The 24,135-nt window shown below is 42.2% G+C and overlaps 1 protein-coding gene across 4 annotated transcripts; it reads left to right on the top strand.

The window, feature by feature from the left end:
• Positions 1-371: 371 nt before the first annotated feature.
• Prdm1 (PR/SET domain 1) lies at positions 372-23,473 on the top strand. 4 transcript variants are annotated; one of them, XM_047559483.1, is made up of 7 exons: positions 372-639; positions 2,239-2,487; positions 9,090-9,209; positions 12,863-13,115; positions 18,428-19,524; positions 19,922-20,050; positions 20,406-23,473. In XM_047559483.1, the coding sequence occupies exons 1-7, from the start codon at positions 598-600 to the stop codon at positions 20,982-20,984; spliced, it is 2,469 nt and encodes an 822-aa protein (XP_047415439.1). In that variant the 5' UTR covers positions 372-597; the 3' UTR covers positions 20,985-23,473. The 4 variants fall into 4 exon arrangements, with proteins under 4 accessions (XP_047415439.1, XP_047415440.1, XP_047415442.1 ...); XM_047559484.1 differs by lacking the exon at positions 19,922-20,050; XM_047559486.1 differs by lacking the exons at positions 372-639; positions 2,239-2,487; positions 9,090-9,209 and adding an exon at positions 11,070-11,772.
• Positions 23,474-24,135: the final 662 nt, after the last annotated feature.

Below are 24,135 nucleotides of genomic sequence, written 5' to 3'. Positions count from 1 at the left end.
CGTGTAAATGCGGACACAAACTGAGGAACTACACAATGTTTTAGGTAATTTTTAGGTTTCCTTCAATTAAGGAGTGTGCGCCCCCCTTATTCTGCCGCGACAGGAAGCAGGGCGATCTGGAGTATTTAGAATACAATACAGCACCATTAAACGTTGAGGGTAAGTGACTTCAAAGGGAAGTAAGAGGATTCCAAGTAAATGTTGAAATTCGTTTGCGAGAGAGGAAGCTCTCGGCGGCTCGCAATCCGGGGGAAAGCCCTGGGCTCTGGGAGCGCGCGGCTCCGGCGAGCCCAGGTATGGCCACGCCCCCATCTCAGGCAGCTGGTAGGAGTGAATCAGACGAGTGGCTAATGAAATCGGGGAGGGGAAAGAGCCGCCGGTCTGGTTAACACAGACAGTGCTGCCGTGACACTCGGCCCTCCAGTGTTGCGGAGAGGCAAGAGCAGCGCGCAGCACCTGTCCGCCGAGAGCCGGGAGCCTGCGCCAGGGCTGCGGTAGAGAAGAAGGGACCGGCGAGGTGCGCGTCAGTGCTGCTCAGTCCGGCCCGGGACGCGGGGAGAATGTGGACTGGGTAGACATGCGTGAGACTTATCTCAGATGTTGGATCTTTGCTTGGAAAAACGTGTGGGTACGACCTTGGTAAGGAACTTGGTTTTATTTTTATTTTGAAATTGACCTAAAAACTTTCTTTTCTTTACTTCCTTTTCTTTTCGCTCTTTCTTTTTCGTCCGTTCTTCCTTTTGATAATGCAGTTGCGGTAGAAGGAGAAATGCTTCTGTTTTAATGCACTTAGTACTGTCAAACATTTATAAGACTTTTTCCTTATGAATCATTAACCCTTTCGGTTCTAGACATAATTGTCAATTCATTGAAATTTCAGTAGTAGTTCTTGCCCACCCCCGGCAAACAAAATAACTATTCCGGGTCGGCTGAAGTTTTCAATTTTATTTTATTTTAACATTTTTTAGTATCATGACTCTATATGTTGTAAATAAATAAAGGCAAGCTAGTATAAGTCTTAACTGAGGCAAAGACAGCTTCAAATCTAACTTGAGAAAAAAAGAGCATCATATTTAGAAAAGTGGAAGAATGTAAAACCATCTTGAAGGACTTCCACCGTGTTGTGTTTACATTTTAACAAGCACGTCTTCCATGGAAAGGATACCCTCATTCCTAATTTTTATCAAACACATCTATCTACTCGGGAATACACTGCAGAAGTTGTTTATCGCTCTTCTTTGGAAAGCACTCTTGCTGTGTGCGGGTGGATTTTGAGTCTATCCTCACCAGTTTACAAGTGGAAGCAGATCTTGTGCTCTGAGTCTTCTATATTTGTTATAACTTTAGTTACAGTAAACTGTAGCACATCAGTGACTTCTGGGAATTTGTACACTTTCGGATTTAAATGGAAAGTGCTATTTGTAGCTGAGAGCTCCTAAAGGAATTCTCTTCAGGGAATTCTATTGAATAGTTTAATGTTTTCTGCTTTGTCAATTTGGTGTGCGATGCCCACAGATCCAAAAGAGCTGCGGGGGTGTTTTCCCCCTCACGCATTTTTCCTCCTCTTTTTCCTGTGGTCCAGACGGTCTCTGCCTGAAAGGCTGAAGCTCAGTGATGCTGGCAGGATGCAACCCTTTTCAGCCTTCCATACCAGAGGATGAAAGAGAGAGCGCGTAGCAGAAGGGGGGGGGGCAGTTGTTTTGAAAGTTGTTTTGCGCTGGGAGCTGGTGGGAAAGTTCAGTCTTCCCCGTTTGGAAAAGGCAGGCTGGGTTCCGCTCCTGCACCACACGCGCTTTCCATTTTTAGCTTCATTCAGAGGCAGACAGAGCTCCTTCCTCTTCCTCTCCTTGTTTGTGACACTTTTCTGAGGCAGCTTTTCCACAGTGCGGAGGGTCTGGCGGCCATGACCCCAGGCGTTCTGGGACACAGGACACAGCGCCCACAACATTTTTCTGCTGTGAAAGGTAAAGCCAGGGATTGTTCAGAGGTGTTTCTTCTTCTCCCCCGGGTGAGATTGCCACTTTTTTTTTTTTTTTTTTTTTAACTAAGTAGCATTTTAAAACCTTGCTTCTTCAAGGCAATCTACTTTATATGTCTTTTTGGCTCTTACTCAACTGTACCAAGCACTCTGCATCTGCTTTTAAAGTCTTTGGACTACTGTATTAGTCATAGCCTCTCAGAGGGAGCCACAGGAACGGCAGGACAATGGGGACTGAAGGCCTTTCCCTTCTCTTCCAGGCTGCCCCCAAGTGTAGCTCCAGTGCTGTGAAGTTTCAAGGGTTGGCAGAGGGGACTGAGGAGACCATGAAAATGGACATGGAGGACGCAGACATGACTTTGTGGACAGAGGCTGAGTTTGAAGAGAAGTGTACATACATCGTGAATGACCACCCCTGGGATTCTGGGACCGATGGAGGGACTTCTGTTCAGGCAGAGGCATCTTTACCAAGGAATCTGCTTTTCAAATATGCCACCAACAGCAAAGAGGTAAGTCTCTGGTTCATTGCTGAGGAAGATTGGCACCTGGTGCTAAATCTCCCCACTTGCCCTGGAGGCCTCTTATGTCTGAGAACTATGAAAATCTCTAAGTATTGGTAAATAATTGATCACTCCATGTACTTTTTTTTCATTGCTTTCTCTTTCCCTAAATCAGTTCCTTCTCATTTCCTCCAGCCTTCAACTGTCTCATACTAATTAGTAAACAGTTAAATCTTTTGGCAAATTGACACATCTTCATGAGCTCCTGAAAAGCTCTGCACCCACTGGCCCTCCATTGGACAATATTTTAAAGGGAGAAAACTTTTCTCAATGTTTCTTTTGTCTCCCTTTGGTCATTAGATGGCTTTATACTTTTTAACGAGCCAGGTTTACTAGCTGGGTTTCTAAAATTATTCTCAAAACCTTGACGTGTTTATGAACTGAAGTGATGGCATAAACCGAGAAGAGGGTCATGTAAAAGTGTCCTCTGTCCGGATGACTTCACTAACCACTGTTTATCTGCAGCAGCTACTTTGCTCTGGTTGGACTGGCAGGCCGATTCCTTACTGGCCTCTGAAGTGGGTTCGCTCTTTGTTGTTTCAAAGGGGCTGAAAACCTAAACTTGGAATGAGCAACTGATTTGTGTTTACCCTTTTATATAATGATTATAGCTAGGCGTGATGTTTGGCTGTGAAATAGCTTGCAGAGCCACCTCTTGTTTTGAGAATTTGACTACCACAGTTGCTCTCACTGGGCTGAGTTGAAGGAACCCACCCCTTACCCGGGTTCCCACTCTGACCATTACCACAGAGCCCCGGCAGTTCTGCTGCCTTCAGAAAGTAGCAAAAAGAGGTCCTTTGCTCTAAGAATCCAGGATTTGCTGCTAGGACGATTCACTATAGCCATGTCAAATCACTTTCCCCCTTCCCTAAGGAACAAGGAACAGCATTTAAAGGAATTCGGGAGCCTATTTGGAAACACTTTGTCGCTTTCCTGTTTGTGTGTCTGAGTCCACTGTTTTTGGTGAGGGGGAGACACAGCTGTCTAAAATTAAATAGAGCAATTCTGCTTTAAGTTGCATTAAAGCTCTACTTTTCGTTTTGTTGGGTTTTTTTCCCCCATGCTGGGAGAGTGGTGGCAGATTTTATAAAAAGCAAAATTTAAATTGTAGTGGTACATGAATGTTACCAAAAATTTAACCCCAGAGGTCGGTCTTAATTATACCTCTTCCTGAAAGTAATGCTCTTCTCAATAGAAAGTCTCTCTAATATGTGGCCGTTGGAATCAATGTAACGTTTGTTTGGGTATTGAAGGTTTGACTGTGACTTTAAGAGGTATAGTGGGTTTTTCCTGTATCAGGTTTGACCTAATATTGTTCTGTTCCCAAGGTACGTTTGTGTAAGGCTGTCCTCATCAGTCCATTGGGACTGAAATAAAGATCTCCAATCTGTGGGTCATCTTTGTCTTTTTATCTTTATTATTATAATGTTCTTGTCTTCAGTTTAGCTCTTGGCTTAAGTTTTTCAATTTTTGTCATTTGAGTAAAAATCATAATTGAGTCAAGTTATGCGCTTAGATCATTTAGTCCAAGGTTCAGAGAGATAGTCACTCACCCAAAGGCTATAGTTAGAGGCAGACACGAGACTTGGTGCAAAGTTCTAACTTCTCCAACAAGTGCTTCTCGATTATGCTACACTGGCCCCTCTTGGTGTCACTGTGGTTTTATTTATCGTCTTAACATATTTCAAACTGAGCCCTTATTAAGCTTGTTTGGTTTTATTCTCCTCTGAAAGTATAACTCCCTATTTTAGTATGTTAATCAACCAAAAAACAGATGGTACCTATGTTCCTGAAGGGGATCCTTCAAAACTAACATAAAAGACCAGGGTTCTTTTATCCTGTTTACCCATGTTTTATTGAGCTGAAACACTTGCATAGGGGATATACTACATCCTCAGTCCCTAATCACAGAAGCAGCCAGAAAATAGATGTCATGCTGTCTTTAGTTTACTCTAGAATTTGTACCTACTTTTCTGTTTCCCTTTCCTCCCTTTTTTGAATGTTGGGAAAGGACAGCTCCCTTTAAGTGGTGAAAGAGGATGGTGATGTTGAGCCATTGAAGGTTTAATAACTGCAAACCAGTTGCCGGACAGAAATATTTAGGATTGATGAAATGTTTACATTGTCATTATTCACTTTGTTCTTCAAGCCCCATGAGCCTCAGCTTGGAAATAGGGTAGAAACCTTTCTACTTATAGTTTTTATCTGATTTATCTTCCCCTTCTCTAAATGTTTTCATTAATTTAAATAACAGGAGATGTTACATTATGTACTATCTTGCTGACATACTGGGGAATTTTTTTTAACAAGATCATTTTTCATTATGAATTTGTGCTATGTGTCAGCACCTTTTCTTCTTGGTTTAAAAACAAAACATACAAACCATATTTCTAATCTTGACCTTCATTTTTAGCTTTGTCTTAAAATCATTCTGCACCTTTAATGAGGCTGTTCTTACTTCCTATTTCCAGAACTAAAACCAAATATAGACATCCTTTTCAAAACTTCTAAAACTTTTTAAACTGACAGGTTGTTCTTTTATGGGGATTTTCCCCTTGTCCTCCTGAAATTATCTTCTATGAATACTTGACTACAGAAAACTCAGTTTCGACACTTATATTTTTGAAGCAGTAGCCTGTATTAGCTTCTGCCTTCAGCTGGGGTTGCTCACTCACACGAGGGGAGTCTGACCTGAAATCATGTTCTGATAAACATCAGGTAGATAGATCCCAGAGACTCAGGCAGTGTCCATCCTGATTGTGGTCCATTATTAACTGAAGTCATCTGTAAAAGTATCTTGCCATAACCTGCAATTCCCTCTTCAAGCTTTTATTTGGGAGATGATGTTCTAAGACATTATGAAGTTTCTTCAACAGAAATGTAATGAAGAAGTCAACTTTCCAAAAACATCTCTTTGCTCCACTCCTTTTTAAAATGGGTTATATTATAGGGTGAAGGTCTTGATTTACTATAGAGTTCTCGTCCCCTCAATGAAGATATCCTGATAGCCAAAATAGAATTTTAATCAAATGATTCATTTTGTGAGGTAGGATCCAGGGAGGAGGTAGAGATAGTTAGTAATTAAAATGATATATGTAATTTGAGGCAAGGATACTCTGACCACATTTAGACCTGAATAATGTTTCTGCTTAAATTTCACTGTTCTGCTGGTATACCCTCTAAAAGGAGCAATTCACCTTTAAAACAAGCAAACCTATATTTATTCTTACTATTGTAGTTTCATTCAGTGCTCCCATTCAGACTCTCATGAGCTGTGAAATCTCCTTCATTTTGTACAACTGAAAAGAAGCCCCCCCAACACACACTTTTTTTTTTTCTGGAAGCTGAGGACATCCGGGTGTGTTCTGTAGCTAAGGCCACTGACAGAGACGGATGTGTGCAGGTGGCAGAGGGGTTTGGTCAGCACATAAAGCATGGGTGAAGGGCTTCTGTGGGGGCAGATGGAGCATGTCCATGTGGAAGTGCAGTGTCCTTTCCCTGAAAGGTTTATGGAAGGCACGCAGCAGCTTGTCCCCAGCAGTAATTCTTTAGGACCCTGGTCAGTTCCAGTGAAGTTTCCTTCTTGAGTTAGGTGAACACATCCTTAATTAGCCTTTTTAGCACTGTGACATTCAAGGCACATGCCAGGTTTCTCTGACAACGTTTACTTGCTCCAAGGTGTCAAGAATATGGGGCTGGCTAAGATACACCCCTGGATTATTAGGACCAGAGGAAGAACTGTGTCTTGGTTTTCCACTTCCCATTAAAAATAACCCTGGTGACTTACCCCCTCAAAGTTACCTGGAGAAGCACACTGTCTTAAGAGTTGCAGCTTTTGTGTCCTTTTTGAATAATATCTCCAACATGGATTCGAGAAGGTATTGAGTGCATAGTATTACAGGGCTTGGAATGGATATAGGTGGTTCATCGGCTATAGGATTCCTTCCAACCTCAAAATTCCAGTTGTGTGTCTCTATCTATAGAAGTTAGTCTGTGTGTACTCTATAGTTCTGTATATAATGGAAATTTACACAGTTAGGGTTCTGGCTAATTTGTACACATAATCCAATAATGAAGTTCTCAGTTTGTCTGGGGCTTGAGGATCTTTGGTTTCTCTTCCACCACCAGCCCTCCTCTTTTTCTTGGTGCCCATGTCTTGCCTGTCAGAATCCATTTTTAAGGTTATAGATGGCAAGACTCCTTCCAGAACTGCTCTTTTCCTCCCCCAGTAACTACTCCATCCTGGAGCTTAGTTGGTGTTAGGGATTCATGCCTTCCTCAGATGCCTTGTAGGAACAAGATTCTAGTTAACTTCTTTCTGGTCACAAGGCAATGTGTATTTTCTTAGTGTGAGATTGATAGCTGAAAACCAAAAGGCCCATCCTGTGGAAGTACAGCAATTTGGAACAAAAACTGTGACCTCAATGTGATGCTCCTTGTTGGTAATCAAGTTCTGGCTCCCAGGACACTGTCTGCAAGAGACTATAATTTAAAACAAAGTTGATGAACCAGTTGAGTACCTTTTTTAAAATTACTGCTTTAAAGTGGATATGTTGAAAATATCAACTGCTAATTATTGGCTCAACAACAAATCACACTATTTGTTTTTCCTGTTTGTCATTTTAATATTATGGAATAATCACTCAAACGTGAATGTCTAATGATTTGTGTGTCATTGAAGTCAATTCCATGAATTTTCCAAATTCATTAGGTTCAATAATACATCCTAAACAATGAACCTCTATAGAAGTCCTAGTCTACTTAAACTTTAAGTATATATTTTTGTCTCGAGACTGCTCAGAGATGCTCCTGTCCCCAGTGGGGGTGCTGACATACCAAGGATGATGAACTATTCTTGAAAGGGCAGATAGATGTAAATGAAGGCAGAGGAGGAGAATGAAATGAACATCTGCTTTTTTCAGCTCTCTGCCAGAAATTCATAGAGGACCAAAAATAACACTCTAGCTCTCCAACCTTGTTTCAACTTGTGTTAGGTGTAGGAAATTTTTTTTCTCTCTTTCCAGTCTGAGTATGCTCTATTAACTTGTATATTCAATACTAAATTGTTTTAGGAAAAAAAAGTCATTTGCTGATAAGAAACTTCCATGAGAAAGACTGGTCAGTCACGCAATGTAGGTGTGCTTATTCCCTATATAATTAAACAGAGGTTGAAATTATTGATAAGATTAATGAGGTCCCAGTACATATCACAACCAAAATCTTAGATTCCACTGTGCACCATTTGAATAGCTATTGGCATCTGCCATTTTAGGTACACAGTTACACAGGAAGGATAATTAAAAACTAGAAATAAATATCTTCTACCCTAGCCCACACCCCTTGGTCCATTTTAGTAAGGTATTCAGTAAGTAATTTGTAGTCTGTTTTGAACAAAAAAAAATAAAAATGGGAAAGTGAGAGAATAAAAAGCAAAGCAAAACTGTAACTGCAATCGTCATAAAGGACAGCTCACGGGGTTCTTTTGAATAGTGATAAATTGCTTCCTGATTCGTGGTTGGTGATTTTTTTTTTTAATCCCCTCAAAAGAAATTTACCATCAAGGAGGAACTAGCATAGTTAACATGTTTCTCTAGCCAAGCCCTGCCAAGTTCATATGCGTGATGCATCCAGCCTGAGAAGGTCATTTCCTCAGACCTTAGAACCCACAGCTCTCTCAGTATAAATTTCCATTTCTAAGGAGAACTTTTGACCACTGTAAAGTAGAAGATGTTAGGGAAGAACAAAGTTACTTGAAGGATCTTTCTTCTAAAGAGAACCTACAAGCTACGGCAGAGGAGGAGGGACTCATCTAGAATAAAAAAAACATAATGTGTTTGCTTTCTGGTTCCTTTGGCCGTTGTGGAACAACTAAAGAGCGTTATTTTGGTTTCTGAGGTTTAAATTATTTTATTCCCCTCAAGTACACTATGTTTATGGTTTGAGGGAGAATGAGAAATAGGAAACTAGGAGGAGACCTGAAAAAGTCTCATCTTGACCATCTAATTTTGCAGTATCTTGTTCTTGATCTAAAGCAGAATGGTTTTCCTTTCTGATCGTAGCAAGAAAAGTAGTAATAAAAGTAAAAAAATCCTCAATCACTGGACGATGATCCTCAAGACTATTTTAATGCTTGATCCAGTATTTGCTTTTGACCTTAGACTTTAAAAGGTGGCCTTCTTAAAAAAATCAAAAATTTAAATAGATGTTCTTCTACTTAAATCACAAGTTTGAGACCAGCCTTAGCAATTTGGTGAGACCCTGACTCAAATTAAAACAAACAGGGCTGTGAATGTAGCTTGTTGGGAGCACTTGTGTAGCACACCATAAGCTCTGGGTTCAATCCCTAGCACACCACACACACACACACACACACACACACACAGATGGTGTACCCCTTGGGTGAAGCTTGTTGTTTGTTACCTGCGCCAGCATCATGAATGTCTGCTCTCCATTGATTATGTTACCACTTGACAGTTCCATTGGTTGAAATAACAAGATTGGTTAACATTTTGCTGTTAAAATAACTGTTTCATGTATTTTATCCCTTTTAGGTTATTGGAGTGGTGAGTAAAGAATACATACCAAAGGGAACACGATTTGGACCCCTAATAGGTGAAATCTACACCAATGATACAGTTCCCAAGAATGCCAACAGGAAATACTTCTGGCGGGTAAGTAAGGAAGAATTTTCAGGACTTTCAGTGTTAGGAAAAACTGGAGCTAGAAGAGCAGGGTCACTTCCTTTTTTAGCCTGTGCTGAGAGATGCTGGGTCCCTGTGGAAACAGGGAACTCTGAGCAAGTGCAGAGAAACTGGTTCAATGTTTGGCCCTGGAAGTACTGTCCATAGGTGTTTAGTGGAGGAGATATGGACTATATATGTGAATCTCGATTTTTGCAACTCATTAGACCTTGTGATGAAAGGAAACAGTTTGCTGCTTGCTCTAAGGGTAGGTTCATTTGCATTTCTCTGCAAGGAAGTAGTAATGAGTCACCAAGCCTTAGATTTCACCCCTTCTTGATTTCTTGCTGAGTTAACTTTAATTGAATGGAAGAGTTATCATAAATGAATTATGTTGAAGAGAAATGTCACTAAGGAAGGATGGGTAGAAGATGAGCTAGGGGAATAGAGAAGGACCACAGGACTAGCCCTATTTAAGTCCATCTGTACCATAAAACTATTAAATTTGTCAGTATATAAGTCACTCCCATAGTGTAAGGAAAATGCTTACAATCTGGTAAAAAAAAGTCTGGCCTATACAATCTCCCTTGAAATATCAGGGTTAGGAAGGACCCCCATGGTGAACCAGTGAGATGGAATTCTTTTTTTTTTTTTGGTACTGGGGATCGAACCCAGGGCCTCACCAGGGCCCAAGCACTCTACCAACTGAGCTATCTCCCCAGCCCTGGAATTCTTAAGTAAAAAAAAACTGCATTAGAAGTGATCAGAGGGCTGGGATGTAGCTCAGTGGTCGTGTGTCTGCCTGGCATTCATGAGGCCCTGGGTTTGATCCACAGCACCACAATAAAAAAGGGGAACAGAGAAAAGTCAGACTCCCTTGTTCCATAGATGTCTCTGGGATATTCAGTTTTCTAAATCAAGAGATGCTTACTTAAATTTAGAAAGCTATTTTTTATATACTTATATAAAATGTACATACCTGAATTCTTAAAATAAATGACTGCATGGTAATAGTCAAAATTGGATTGTGCTTCCTTTGACTGGTAAATTGGCCTAAAAAACATAATGTCTTTTATGCAAGTATCACAAAAGACTTCTGTTAGAGGATTACTCAGAAATATTCCTAAGAGATTTTTATTAATCCAGGAAGTCTTATTGTTTCTGAAAATTTATTTTACTATTTGCCAAGTGAGAGAGAACAGTCATAGATTCACCAAGAATTATACACCCTCAATTCTTATTTAATAATTACTCTAAAATATGTTCACTGAGCACGGTGGCACACACCTGTAATCCCAGCTACTTGGGAGACTGAAGCAAGAAGGTGGCAAGTTCAAGGCCAGCCTCAGCAACTTCATGAGACCCTTTCTCAAAATAAGAAGTTTTAAAAAGGGCTGGGGATGTGGCTCAGTGGTAAAGTGCCCCTGTGTTCAGTCCCCAGGACCAAAATAAAATAAAACATATTCACTGTATGACTTATAATAGAAAAATATGAACACATTTTTGCCTTTATTGTCAAGAAATTCTTCTCAGATGTGAGCCATAGAGGTACATTGATCTTAAAGTCAAAGATCTGAATTAACAGAGTCCGACATAAGTCTCATTAATACCTGGTCATTTTGAAAAGAGACAAGAAACACCTAAGTCTCTCATCACTGTCCCCTACTTATTTCATTTAAAGATTTCACTATAAGTAACTAAAAGTGGATTTATCTGAATCAGTCCTTCACATGCAAAGGATATTGTCAGAGATAACTTCTCACGTGTCATTAGAAGCATCCCAATTTTGCTGGCAGGAATGTGAACATCTGTTATGAGGAAAGAAAAACTTGCATGCAAATTACACAGTCAAAGAGAAGGGGTGTTCAAGTTGAGAAACCAGTGACATTTCTTGTAACTGTACTATGAGTCAGCACGTTTTTAATCTTGTGATAATAGAGGGAAATGCAGCGAGGTGACAGGCAGCGGTGTTCATTTTACGTGTGCATTATTTTATTTTCTGGTGGGGGTGTGCGTGTGACTTCATGGCATGGACGGTTCTGTTTTTAAATGAGGATACAGTAAATCGCAGTCCGTGGAAGGCTGACTGGAACCGCCAGACCCGTAGCTTTAGAAAGCAGTTTCCGCCTCGGCAGAGAGCACTAGAGCGATGGAACCCCATGTTCCTGGAAGTTTGCACATCAGAGTAAACAAACTTGAAAACCCCTCTTGATAGCCGAATTCACCCAGCCTTGTTCCATTTTCTCTTAACAAAACACACCGCAAAAGCTCTCACAAGCTGCTTTGATGAAGCCACATGTATTTCCCCCTTCGCAATTTACAGGAAGTTACTCTTAAAAGAAAGTGATTCTGGTGTTTACTGCCTGTGTTAAAGGGACAGGGTTCCTTTTTTACTTCTGATAACATTGGAGGGAACTATAGAAACGATTCACAGACTAACATAGCCAGCGAGTGACTCAGAAGAAAGCAATAGCCTGCTGTCCTGTTTGTCCTGAGCGAAATCTCTGCTACCCCACCTACCTACCACTCAGAGGCTCGGGTTGCAGATGACCAGGTATTGGTTGTGTGTGTTGAAGGAAAGCTCTTGAGTGTGAAGAAAAGGTGGTACCTCTTAAGAGGAAGGGGAGAGACAGCAGCTTTCTGTGGAAGGATATGGAGCAAGGTTAGCACGTAATTTCAGTAAGAGTATATCTTGAATTTTTCCTGTTCTTACCTCTGCCTTTTTACAGTGCCCTGAGTGCATCTGTTCACCAGAAGTGGTGTTACTCCAGGACAAACTATGAGTCCTTTGTGCACTGCCTTTAAAGAGCCACACTTTCTTTCTTCCTCTTCTTTTTCCAAAAACGCAAGACTGTGGCTCTGAGCATGGTGTTTTGGCCAACCTCCCCACAGAGAAGGGAATCGCTCTTCCCTTGTTTGGCCCAAAAGCAAGGCACAAGGCTGAACAAGTGTTTATCAAGAGGAAAAGTGACTTCTTAGTAGACTGTCAAACTCTGGCCTCGGTCCCAGCGCTCCCTTTGTTATGGCAGGTGAAGTTCACCTTTGCCCCACCCAGTGTTTCCACAAAAAGGCACGGTTCCAAGTATTCATATGAACAAGTGTTACTTTAGGACTTGGAGGGTTGGGGGTGGAGGATGTTTGCATAGTCTGAGCCTTGGGCGGGGGTGTAGGAAACAGCAAGTACAGAGGCCATAGAAAAAGCTGAGACTCAGTTTGACGCAGTCAGTCAGCTTGCTCTTCTACCCAGTGACTCAAAGCACTAAAAGTCAGCAGAATCAGAACTAAAGTTAGTAGCGTCGCCCATTTGCCATTGACCGTGCTGTAGCAAAAGTAGTACTCTGGTGGTTTAATCGGTTTGAGGCCGCTTCTTAGGTGAAATCTTGTGTTTCATTCTTCTGCTGTTTTTCCCGAACATGAAAAGATGATAAAACTGAAATGGAAAAGGTAACTGACAGAATGTGCCTTACTTGTCTCCACCCTCATTTCTGCTGATTCAAGACTACTCTGGCCAAACTGATTTGATTCTTTAACTAGGCACTGGGGTGGGGGGCGGGGGCAGCGATCACACACTGCCAGCGTCTGTGCTAAGAGGTGCTCAGGGGCTGACTTCCTCTTACACCACGTCTGTCTTCTCTTTTGGACAGATCTATTCCAGAGGGGAGCTTCACCACTTCATTGATGGCTTTAATGAGGAGAAAAGCAACTGGATGCGCTACGTGAATCCGGCGCACTCTGCCCGGGAGCAAAACCTGGCTGCGTGTCAGAACGGGATGAACATCTACTTCTACACCATTAAGCCCATCCCTGCCAACCAGGAACTTCTTGTGTGGTATTGTCGGGACTTTGCAGAAAGGCTTCACTACCCTTATCCTGGAGAGCTCACAATGATGAATCTCAGTAAGTGGATTACAGAACAAAAAAATAAAATAAAAAATGCCAGTAATGTCAGTTCTGCCCCTATGAGCTAATAACAGGTTATTTAATTATATGGCTTCATCATCTGTTGGGACTAAGTAGGTGGCTTAAACCAGGGATGAGGAAGAAGGAAAACATGTTTTAGTCCCTGTTCCCTATCATGAAACCTGACCATTTAAAAAAATATTAAGAACTACTTTGAGTGTTGAATTCAGAAACTTACAGGAAGAAATATGTATCCAATTCTAATTTACCCAAAAGGGGACAGTTGGGAGTTTAATAGAGATTGGTCCAGACATGCAGTACATGCAAGCTATCACCTCTTGTTGGTGGTAATTTGTTGGTGTCTAAAATGTGCATTGAAAAATGTAGAGATGCACATTTGAATATAAAGTCAAGGTCTAATGTGGAACATGAGATTGTTTCTAGAAAGGCTTTGTCATAGTTTTTCAAGTATATTCTAAGTGAATAACCCTAGAGATTTCATATCTTGGCTTCCTTCCTTAAGGTAAAGCTAATTAATCTGATCTCCTAATCAGTATTACCGTAACCACCTATCACTTTATCTTAACAAATTTTCAGTTCCTTAGGTTTATAAGCTTTTACTTTTTTTTATTTGGTTAAAAATGTTGTCATGACCTTTGTCTGTAAAGTGCTCCTTCACTTTATCATTCTCAAATGATCTCTATGATCAATTTAAGAATTAATATAAAATTCTAATCTGTATCATAACTATAATTGCATATTTTTGGTTAGACTTGCTAAATTTTATATCAAATTTTAAAATGAACTCTTTTGAGCTCAAAAGTTAAAACTGAATGCTGAAATTTTTGTAACTATTTGTTTCAATAATATTTTAAACTTAAGAAAAGTATAAGGAATCTTCAGTTACCCTTTACCCAGACTCAACAATTTTTGATATGCTGTCTCACTTACTTTATCTGAAGGCTGAATTTGTTTTACTTTACAGTTTTACCTTTGGGATATATGGAATAAATAATAATTTTAACATAAATCAAATTTTGACTTCAACTTTAGGAACCAATTGGTTTAGTAACAAACCAATTACTTGTGCTATTTTTATGTAATCCATCTGTCCAGTGTGTTTATTACACACTGTTCAGCTTATTGGTCTTTCTTAGGATCTTGAGACTATATTTGTAATTTTCTGAAAATCTGGGGCTGTAAAAGCTTTATGACCTCTTCTTTAAGAACACATCACAGAATTATGTCCATAGCCCTTAACGCCTATGGTGCTTCTATAAACTCCAGGGAAAGATCTTGGGCTATTTGAGAGCAAACTGGCTTCTACCATGAACGTGAGGAGTGTCATCTACTCTGACCAATGGCAGCAGTTCTCTCTGTAGCACTGAAACTGCCAGGCACATCCCTGGGGCTGAGCACCCAACAGCCCTTCTGCTGTATGTGCCCAACCTGATGTGAAGGTCCCAGTGGTAAAAGTCAGGAAGGCACAGTTGGAACATAATTCTGTCAGGGCCATGTCAGTTCCTCCTCACTTTCTCAGCATAGCAAGCCACTTCCCCTTGAGTCTCCATACATTTTTGTTTATTCAAAACTTATTTATTTATTTATTTTTGCAATACTGGGGATCTAACCAGGCCCTCACACATGCGAGGCAAGTACTGTGCCACTGGGCAACATCCTCAGTCCTTTTTATTTTTCTTTTTTTCCCATATTTTATTGGTATAATATAATTATACATAATGATGGGATTCATTGTTATGTATTTGTACATGCTAAGAGGATAAAAAAGATGTACCCTGCTCAAACTAATCAAAAGAAAGCTAAAGTATCGGCATTAATGTCAGAAGAAGGAGACTTCAGAGCAAAATCATTACCAGGAATAAAGAGCCAATTGCTTTAGAAGCAACTCATCAGGAGAAGAACATAACAGTCCTCCTCCAAAATTATTGAACCTCTAATAATGAGCTTTGAGAAACTTGAAGCCCTTTTTATTTTGAGACAGGATCTCTTAGGCTGGCCTTGAACTTGCTATCCTCCTACCTCAGCTTCCCAAGTCCTTACATTCCTTGAGTTTCATAAAAGTTTTTTGTTTTTTTAAATTTTTAAACAGTAAGTCCAATGGGGTGACCCTGACCCCACTGACTTCCCAACAACCATGAAGACATCTTTCTGCACACAACCCGCACCCGGTGCCAATTAAAGAAGAGTTTTAAAGGCCTGGCATTTTTGTTCCCAATGAAAGACTTTGCACTGTGTTTTAAGATTCAGTGCTTATGTTCAGAGGCAACACTGAACTGACACCTTTGTGCCTTCAAATATCTGCTTTTATTTAAGCAGAACCTTTCTAAATGGTGGTGGTTCAGCATATTCAGGCACCCCTTCATTGTCCAGTATTCATAGGAAAGAAAGAGAGTTAACAACAGCCAGTCGCACTACAGCAAGACTCGGGCTCTGATTGTGAAACCAGTTGTCTTAGGTGTGGCAACTGATGATTGAGACTCTGATCAGGAAAATTTCCACTATTTCATCAGGCCTAATAGGAAGATTGTGTCTCCAAATGAGTTGTGTTGGGTTTCCAGGCTTAAAGTACAATAGAGGCCTATGCCGGATCACGGAGGGTTGACTTGACCGGGAGGGTTCAAGTGGTAGACTTGAGGAGATGTGAAGCAAACCGAAGGAAGAAAAAGTAGCCATATATCACAAATTAGCCTGATTTTTAAGTAAAAGAAAAGAAGTAAGAGACCTGCTTAAGACCCTACCCCTCCTTTTTTTTTTTTTTTGACCATCTATCTAACTAACCCATCTAGAAAACAGTTGACCAAATTATAGACTTCTAAATGTTAATCTGCTTTCTCAGTTTCAGTTGAAAACAGACTTTGTTTTGCCTACTGCAGAACTTCTAGGTTCTTTCTTGTAGTCTTGGGGGTTCTTATTATAGATCGAAAATGTGAGTCGGCATAATTAAGCCATTCAGAGCCTTCAGAAGCAGTTCACTCTTGAAATGACTCCCTCCGCCTACAGCCATTTAAGATTGAAGAACAAAAACAGATCTTGATTTTCTTTTTCATGTTAACTCAAGCTGCTGCTGAGTGGGAGAGTCAGAAATGACACCAGCTCCTCCGATTACTCAGCTGCTGAAGGGCGATTTTATAAAATGTACCTTCATATAGACTCCATCATTTCCACCTGTAGGACATTTTAGAGAGGCTAACGTTTCACTGTGGATATTCTTCTAGAAGAAGGTGTGAATCTACGAAGACATCAGAGATTGCAGACATTTAGTGTGGATATACTGTGTATCAGGCACTGCGCTAGATATTTTCCATAGAAAATTTGAAACTGACTCTGTGCGTGTGTGTAGGTGTGTTTTGTTGTTGTTGTTGTCCCAGACATTAGCTTTATGCCAGTTTATTAATTGAATTCTATTAAGGTGCTTAGGAAGAACACAGTCTCAACCTGGAGGCAGTGCTGGGAATGGACTTAAATGTTCGTGCCCACTGCTTTAACCTGATGGATTTTAGAACCGTGCGGGTATCGGAGCGACTGAAAAAAACCTGAGACCTAGATGTAATTGGCCACATGATAATGACACAAAGTTATGAGGGTGAAGTTTCTATATTTTTATTTTATTAGGGCAACTTTTCTGTTTGTTTGTTAATTTAAGCCAGAGGATGCATGGATGCATTCAAATCATTCCTTTTCTCCCCCGCTCCCCACCTTCATGAAATGCCTTCCCGTGGCTGTGAGATGCCTCGCCTATCAGCTTTCCAGCTTAGTTGTCTTTCTCTTCCTTTACCATTTCAGCTTTAAAAAACAAAAGTGACAATTTGAACTTCCTGCCTGCTGGGCCTCACTGAAAGGCTGATATTGGCCTGATAAGGGGATATTTATTTTGGTTTAGTGGCTTCAGAAATCCTCTCCCTCAACAAGCTTTCCACCACTGCCCCCTGATCGCATCCTCCCCGATAGTGTTGTCTGAGCTGTTTATTCTGGGGCTTCTGGCTGGCCCAGGAGTAACTGATAACAGCTAGCAGGAGATAACACTCTGAGGGGCTCTCAACTGGAATGAATCCCTCCCTCCAGCCTGTCAGCCTGAAGAATGGATTTGAACAGCTCAATTCTTGAGGTCCACAGAGTTCATTTCTAGACCTATCAGGTGGTGGGCCTGTAGTGCTCTCACAGTGAAATCCGGCAGGGCGTTGTATAGGACGAGGAAGGATACTGCTGCGAAGGCCTCGGCACCATCCACTTTCCACGCCGTCGGATGCCCAGGCCAAGGGCCCTGCTGCTTCTCAAGGCACCTCCCCACCCGAGGCCTTCAGCTGCACTTTCCTAGCGCAGGCAGACCGGCTTCAGGGACTGCCCTCCAGGAACTGGGGCTCAAATCAAGCCTCTAATGTTTTACTTTTGTTGCAGGGAAGGCTGAGCAGAGGTTTTAAGTTTCCCTGCTCTGATGGATGTTAACTGCAGGCTTCATTTGCTCTGTGTGACAGGGCTGGCAGTGGCATGGATAGCCATTTGGGAGCTATCCTCATTGCTCCTGTTCCTAAATAGTCTGTTGACCCAGTAACATATGCCATCCTTGGGAATAAATGCTTTGCTCTCAGCTGCCTCTGTTTTCTTTGGTGGTGTAAGTAATTGAACTGGCTTGGGAAGTACCTGTTGTGGTTTGGCAGAAGTGACTGTCACGCCTTGTGATTCCAGGGGACAGTACTGCTGGGAGCCTGGTTAGACCAGAACCTTGGTGAAATGCTTGTGCTGTCATCCAATTGCACATAAGGGATGGCATCCAGGTCCTTGATCTATTTGGTGCAGTCACTTTGAATAGGGCTTTATCAAATTCATATTGAACAAGAATTGAGTTAAAAATTGATGACTGTTTATTACTTGAAATGAGTCTTTATCTTTCACATCTTGCTGCAGGGTGTACTGATTTCCTTTAACTAAACTGTGAACATCAGAATGACTTTTATTAACCTGTGACAACCCCCACCCCAGTATTTTTCCACCCCATTTTAATGAACGCTATCTTGTTCCAACTTGAGCAGAACTTTTCTGTCATAAAGTTTGTACTAATGGAAAGATCATCCAAATGGCACTGTTGTCCCCATTTTGCTGAGGAGGAAATGGGGTAGCACTTCCAAGTGGGTGGCCCCGAGCCCTCTAGAGTGAGGGTGTTGGGAGCCAGGTGCCTGTCATTCACGTCACCAGTTGGCATTCAGGTTCTCTCAGGAGAGGGAGCAGCTCTGGCCATTTCACTTCAGTTCTCTGTAGTCCTCTGAATAATCGCCCTTTCTTCTTTATTTCAGCACAAACACAGAGCAACCCAAAGCAACCTAGTGCTGAGAAAAATGAACTCTGCCCAAAGAGCGTCCCAAAGAGAGAGTACAGCGTAAAAGAAATTCTAAAATTGGACTCCAACCCCTCCAAAGGGAAGGACTTGTACTGTTCTAACATTTCAGATAAGGACATGGATGGCTTTAGAAAGAATGGCAGCCCAGATATGCCCTTCTGCCCCCGGGTTGTTTACCCCATCCGGGCCCCTCTGCCCGAAGAAATTTTGAAAGCTTCCCTGGCCTATGGGATGGATAGACCAACTTACATTACTCACTCCCCCATCCCGTCCTCCACAACTCCAAGCCCCTCAGCAAGAAGCAGCCCTGACCAAAGCCTGAAAAGCTCCAGCCCTCACAGTAGCCCTGGGAACACACTGTCGCCCCTGGCTCCTGGCTCTCACGAACACCGGGACTCCTACACTTACTTGAACGCACCCTATGGCCCCGAAGGTCTGGGCTCTTACCCAGGATACGCACCTGCCCCCCACCTCCCTCCAGCCTTCATCCCCTCTTACAATGCCCACTACCCCAAGTTCCTGTTGCCTCCCTATGGCATGAATTGTAATGGCTTGAGCACCATGAGCAACATCAACGGCATCAACAACTTTGGCCTCTTCCCGAGGTTGTACCCCGTCTACGGTAACCTCCTTGGTGGGGGCAGCCTGCCTCACTCCATGGTCAGCCCAGCTTCTCTCCCAAGTTCGCTGCCCTCAGACGGAGCCCGGAGGTTGCTTCCGCCTGAGCATCCTAGAGAGGTGCTTGTCCCAGCGCCCTACAGTGCCTTCTCCCTTACTGGGGCTGCCGCCAGCATGAAGGACAAGACATGCAGCCCCACGAGTGGGTCTCCCACGGCAGGCACAGCTGCCACGTCAGAACACGTGGTGCAACCCAAAGCTACCTCAGCAGCGATGGCAGCCCCTAGCAGTGATGAAGCCATGAATCTCATTAAAAACAAAAGAAACATGACTGGCTACAAGACGCTTCCCTACCCACTTAAGAAGCAGAACGGCAAGATAAAGTATGAGTGCAACGTCTGCGCCAAGACTTTCGGCCAGCTCTCGAACCTGAAGGTAGGCCTAGGGGCACCTGCGGGGTGCACTCAGGGTCATGCTTAGCTGCCCCTCCACACATCACAAACTGCCTTTGAGCAGTAGGAGACCTGGGCTGGACCCAGCTGGTGTGGATTCTGCTTTGTGTTCACCACTTCTAGCTCTGTGGCTTTGGACAAGTTCCCCTGAGTTTCTCCTGAACAATAAAAATATGGGGTTTGGGCTAGAAGATCAGTTGTAAAGTCCCTGCTAACTTGAGACTTTTGTTCTTTTAGCTCAGGCACATCAGAGCATTCTGAAAACACAGGCTTTGTTCTCTTTAAGACTTTGTCCTGATGCTTTTCCTAAGACATTTGCACGTAAACACCCGACTTTGAGCAGGTGTCAGAGCAGAGCTAACAACTGTGGCTTCTTCCAGGTCCACCTGAGAGTGCACAGTGGAGAACGGCCTTTCAAATGCCAGACCTGCAACAAGGGCTTTACTCAGCTTGCCCACCTGCAGAAACACTACCTGGTCCACACGGGAGAAAAGCCACACGAATGCCAGGTGGGCGGTATTTTCTGGGTAGAGCTTTTGACCTTTGTAGAAAGTGTCTGGAGCTGCCCTCTCGTGTCACATAGCCCTTTGATTCAAACCGGAACAAGAGTCCTGCCTTGCGCTGGCACTGCAGAGCTCCCGGGTGCTCTGTACCTGCTTACGGGTGGAACAGCAGCCTGTGTGCAGTGTGCCCACGTCCTCATGTGCTTAAAACCACACCGTTGGTAGTAAGCATACACAGGGAGGCTTCTGGCCTCCAGGTTGCTGGGTGTTGACCTGTTAGCTTGTCCCTGCCACTGGCGACTCTTAATCTTCTGGTCTTCCCTGTCTCCCTTCTCGGCCCTTTCTTGTCCCCACACTGTAGGTCTGCCACAAGCGATTTAGCAGCACCAGCAATCTCAAGACCCACCTGCGACTCCACTCTGGAGAGAAGCCTTACCAGTGCAAGGTGTGCCCTGCCAAGTTCACCCAGTTTGTGCACCTGAAGCTGCACAAGCGACTGCACACCCGGGAGCGGCCCCACAAGTGCGCCCAGTGCCACAAGAGCTACATCCATCTCTGCAGCCTCAAGGTTCACCTGAAGGGGAACTGCCCGGTGGCCCCAGCCACTGGACTGCCCTTGGAGGAACTAACCCGAATCAACGAAGAAATCGAGAAGTTTGACATTAGTGACAATGCCGACCGGCTAGAGGACATGGAGGACAACATCGACGTAACCTCTGTGGTGGAGAAGGAAATTTTGGCTGTGGTCAGAAAAGAAAAAGAAGAAACTGGCCTGAAAGTGTCTTTGCAAAGAAACATGGGGAACGGACTCCTCTCCTCAGGGTGCGGCCTTTACGAGTCATCTGCAGACCTGTCCCTCATGAAGTTGCCCCACAGCAACCCACTACCTCTGGTACCTGTAAAGGTGAAGCAAGAAACAGTGGAACCAATGGATCCTTAGGATTTTCAGAAAGCAAGTGTTTGTTTCTTAAGTTATGTCTCGGCCAGTTGGGGTGCCTGTAGCAGATCCCGTGTATATACTTCCAGATCTGCAAAGCTCTCCCCATAGCAGGTGGTTCCCCTCACATCTCTGGAATTAAAGAAGGACTCCAAAGTTACTGAAATCTCAGGGCATAAATGAGGCAAAGACTCTCTCTATATATATATATATGTATACATATTATATATACTTATTTACATCCATGTCTATATATTTGAACCTGTGTATTTTGAATATTTGTGTGGATACATTTGCATAGCCTTCCCATTACTAAGACTATTGCCTAGCCATAATTATTTTTTCAGCGATAATCCTTCATAATTTATTATACAATTTATCATTCAAAAAGCAATAATTAAAAACGTTTACAATGACTGGAAAGATTCCTTGTAATTTGAGTATAAATGTTGTATTTTTGTCTTGTGGCCATCTTTGTAGATAATTTCTGCACATCTGTTTAAGTACCTAAGATTTAGTAGATAAATACATGACTTCAGTCAACCTCTCTCTGTAATAATGGTTTGAAAACGAGGTTTCAGTATTGCCAAAGTTAGACATTCGATGTGTTAACTCATAGGATCGTGTCCTTTGAACAGCCCTGTGTACCATGGGGGTAGGTGTGCAGAAGAACCACCCAATGACAGCTTGAGTAGGAACGGGAAAAGGAATCTTGTCATGTTTTGTTCATAGTTTGTAATTTTTTTTTTCTAGCCATAATTTTACCAAAAAGGTGACAGGAAGGCTTTGCCAACCTGTCTTTCCAAAAAAGTAGGGTCTTCCCACCCCACCCCAAAAGTCATTTGACCTTCAGAGTGACCACCTGACTTTTGCATCCCAGTGTATTATCTGAAAATGTGAAAGATAAAATGCCATGTTTAAAACCACTGAGAAACTTTCCCAAAGCACAGGTGGTTTTGTATGTGTGAGGTTGGGGGCTTGAGTCTGGATGTTGTTTTGTTGTTGGTTTTTGTTTTTTATGTCAAAATTGCACAAATGTGGTGCTCTACCAGGAAGGATTTGAAGTAAATAGGCTCGGGCCACACTTAAAAAACAAACAAAATACAAACAGAAAAACGGGTATTCTGGTCATCGTTGGGTAAAAGCGGGTAATGGACATTCCTATCCCCAACACATCAATTGTATTTTTTTCTGTAAAACTCAGATTTTCCTCAGTATTTGTGTTTTTGCATTTTATGGTGTAATTTAATTGAAGATGAAAGGGCATTGCAAAGTTGTTCAACAACAATTACCTCATTGAGTGTGTTCAGTAGTGCAGGAAGTGATGTCTTATCTAATGATTTGCTACTCCAAAAGAGAAACCAAGTCAGTGTGCTCCAGAAAGATAGACGGTATCATTCTATCTTCTACTCTGCTAAGCCCAAAGATTACCTGTTGGCGCTCAAGGTGTAGCAAAGAATGATGTATATTTATAAATCTATTTATACCACTATTCCATGTGTATATATAATATATTTATAACCACTTAAATTGTGAGCCAAGCCATGTAAAAGAACCTACTTTTCCCAAGGGTAAAAAAAAACCCTCTTTCTGACACTATCAGTGCTCAGGCAGCCCCTTGCCTGTTATCAAAGACCCAGAAGCCTTGGTGCAGAGGTGAGGCCCACATAACCAGGGAGAAAGTGATACATGTTTTTGCTGTTAAGGATCATCTGGGACAGCTATGTTTTCGTTTTGCCACATCATGATTATGTAGTCACAGTCAAGTCACAGATATTTAAAAAAAAAAAAAAAAAAATTCACTTCTCACTGAACTTTCTCCTCCTCTCCCTCCTTCCTAAATACTGACATCACTGTTCAATTCTTATATATTCACCATTTTGTTGACACCAACTAATGTCAACTTGCAGAGAGAACAACAGATTTCGAGCAATCCAGGGAAAACCAAAAGCCTTACCGATCTATTTCTAGAACTAACGCGACTGACAATTGTTCTTGTTTCCCTTTTCTTTCTCTTTTTTGGGGGTTGGGCAGTGCTGGGATTGAAGCCAGGGCCTCCTACGTACGAGGCACTCTACCACTGAGCTACACCCCAGTCCAAGACTGGCAATTTTTGATGTATCTGTGTTTGACATAGTCCTTGATTATAGGTGAACCAAAGCATCTTTCTGACGTTGACACCAAATATGCTCTATTCCCAATGAACACATTGGTCTCCTTTCATGCTTCCTTGTATTTGAGAATTTTTACAAAGACCACTTGCTTCTCTTGCCATCTGTCTTTCCCTCTTAGGCCTCTTACATGTGAATGTTGAGCCCACAATCAACAGTGGTTTTATTTTTTTCCTCTACTCAAAGTTAAAACTGACCAAAGTTATTGGCTTTTTACTTTGCTAGAACAACAAAACTCTCTTATGTTTACATACCGGTTTACATTATTTATGTGCAAATTGTCAAAATGTAAATTAAATATAAATGTTCATGCTTTATCAATGCTTGTCTAGTGTCTTGAGTGGAGGGCCAGAAAGCAACTTCATACCCATACTCTAAGGGTGACCCGGGACCACACTTTGAACATGATGCAATTTGCCTCTCCCTGCCCCAACCCTACTCTGTTTCCAGTAGCACCAGCCATGAGGCCTTCATCTTCTCCACCTCCCTTGGGCATTGATCTGTTGTACCCCTCATTAACTTTTAACAGTGTTTAAGATTTTTTTAAAATTATGAGCTATAAAACTGTTCTCTAAGAAAGGCATTTCAATTATTCTCCAGTAAAGGGAGGGGGGATTTTGTTGGCTTTCGTTGCATTTTTGTTGTTGATTTTTATTTATTTTTTGCAGTAGTGGGGATTGAACTCAAGGCCTCACTCCTGCAAAACAAGTGCTCTGACACTGAGCCACATCCCCAGCCCTTTTCATTTTATTCTGAGACAGGATCTTACTAAATTGCCCAAACTGGCCTTGAATTTGCAATCCTCCTTTAGACTCGGAGTAGCTGGGATTACTGGCATGCAACCACACCCACCTTTGTTTGTGTGACTTTGTTGATGGCTTGGGTGTGAGGAGGTAGAGAAAATGGGTCAATTCTGTGTGTGTGTGTGTGTGTGTGTGTGTGTGTGTGTGTGTGACGCACGCAGATCCAGTCTACTGGTGGGT

This window comes from Sciurus carolinensis, chromosome 7, assembly GCF_902686445.1.
Source record: "Sciurus carolinensis chromosome 7, mSciCar1.2, whole genome shotgun sequence".
Lineage (NCBI taxonomy): Eukaryota > Metazoa > Chordata > Mammalia > Rodentia > Sciuridae > Sciurus > Sciurus carolinensis.
Note: the sequence above shows the minus strand (reverse complement) of the source record. Positions and strands in the feature narration are given on the sequence as shown.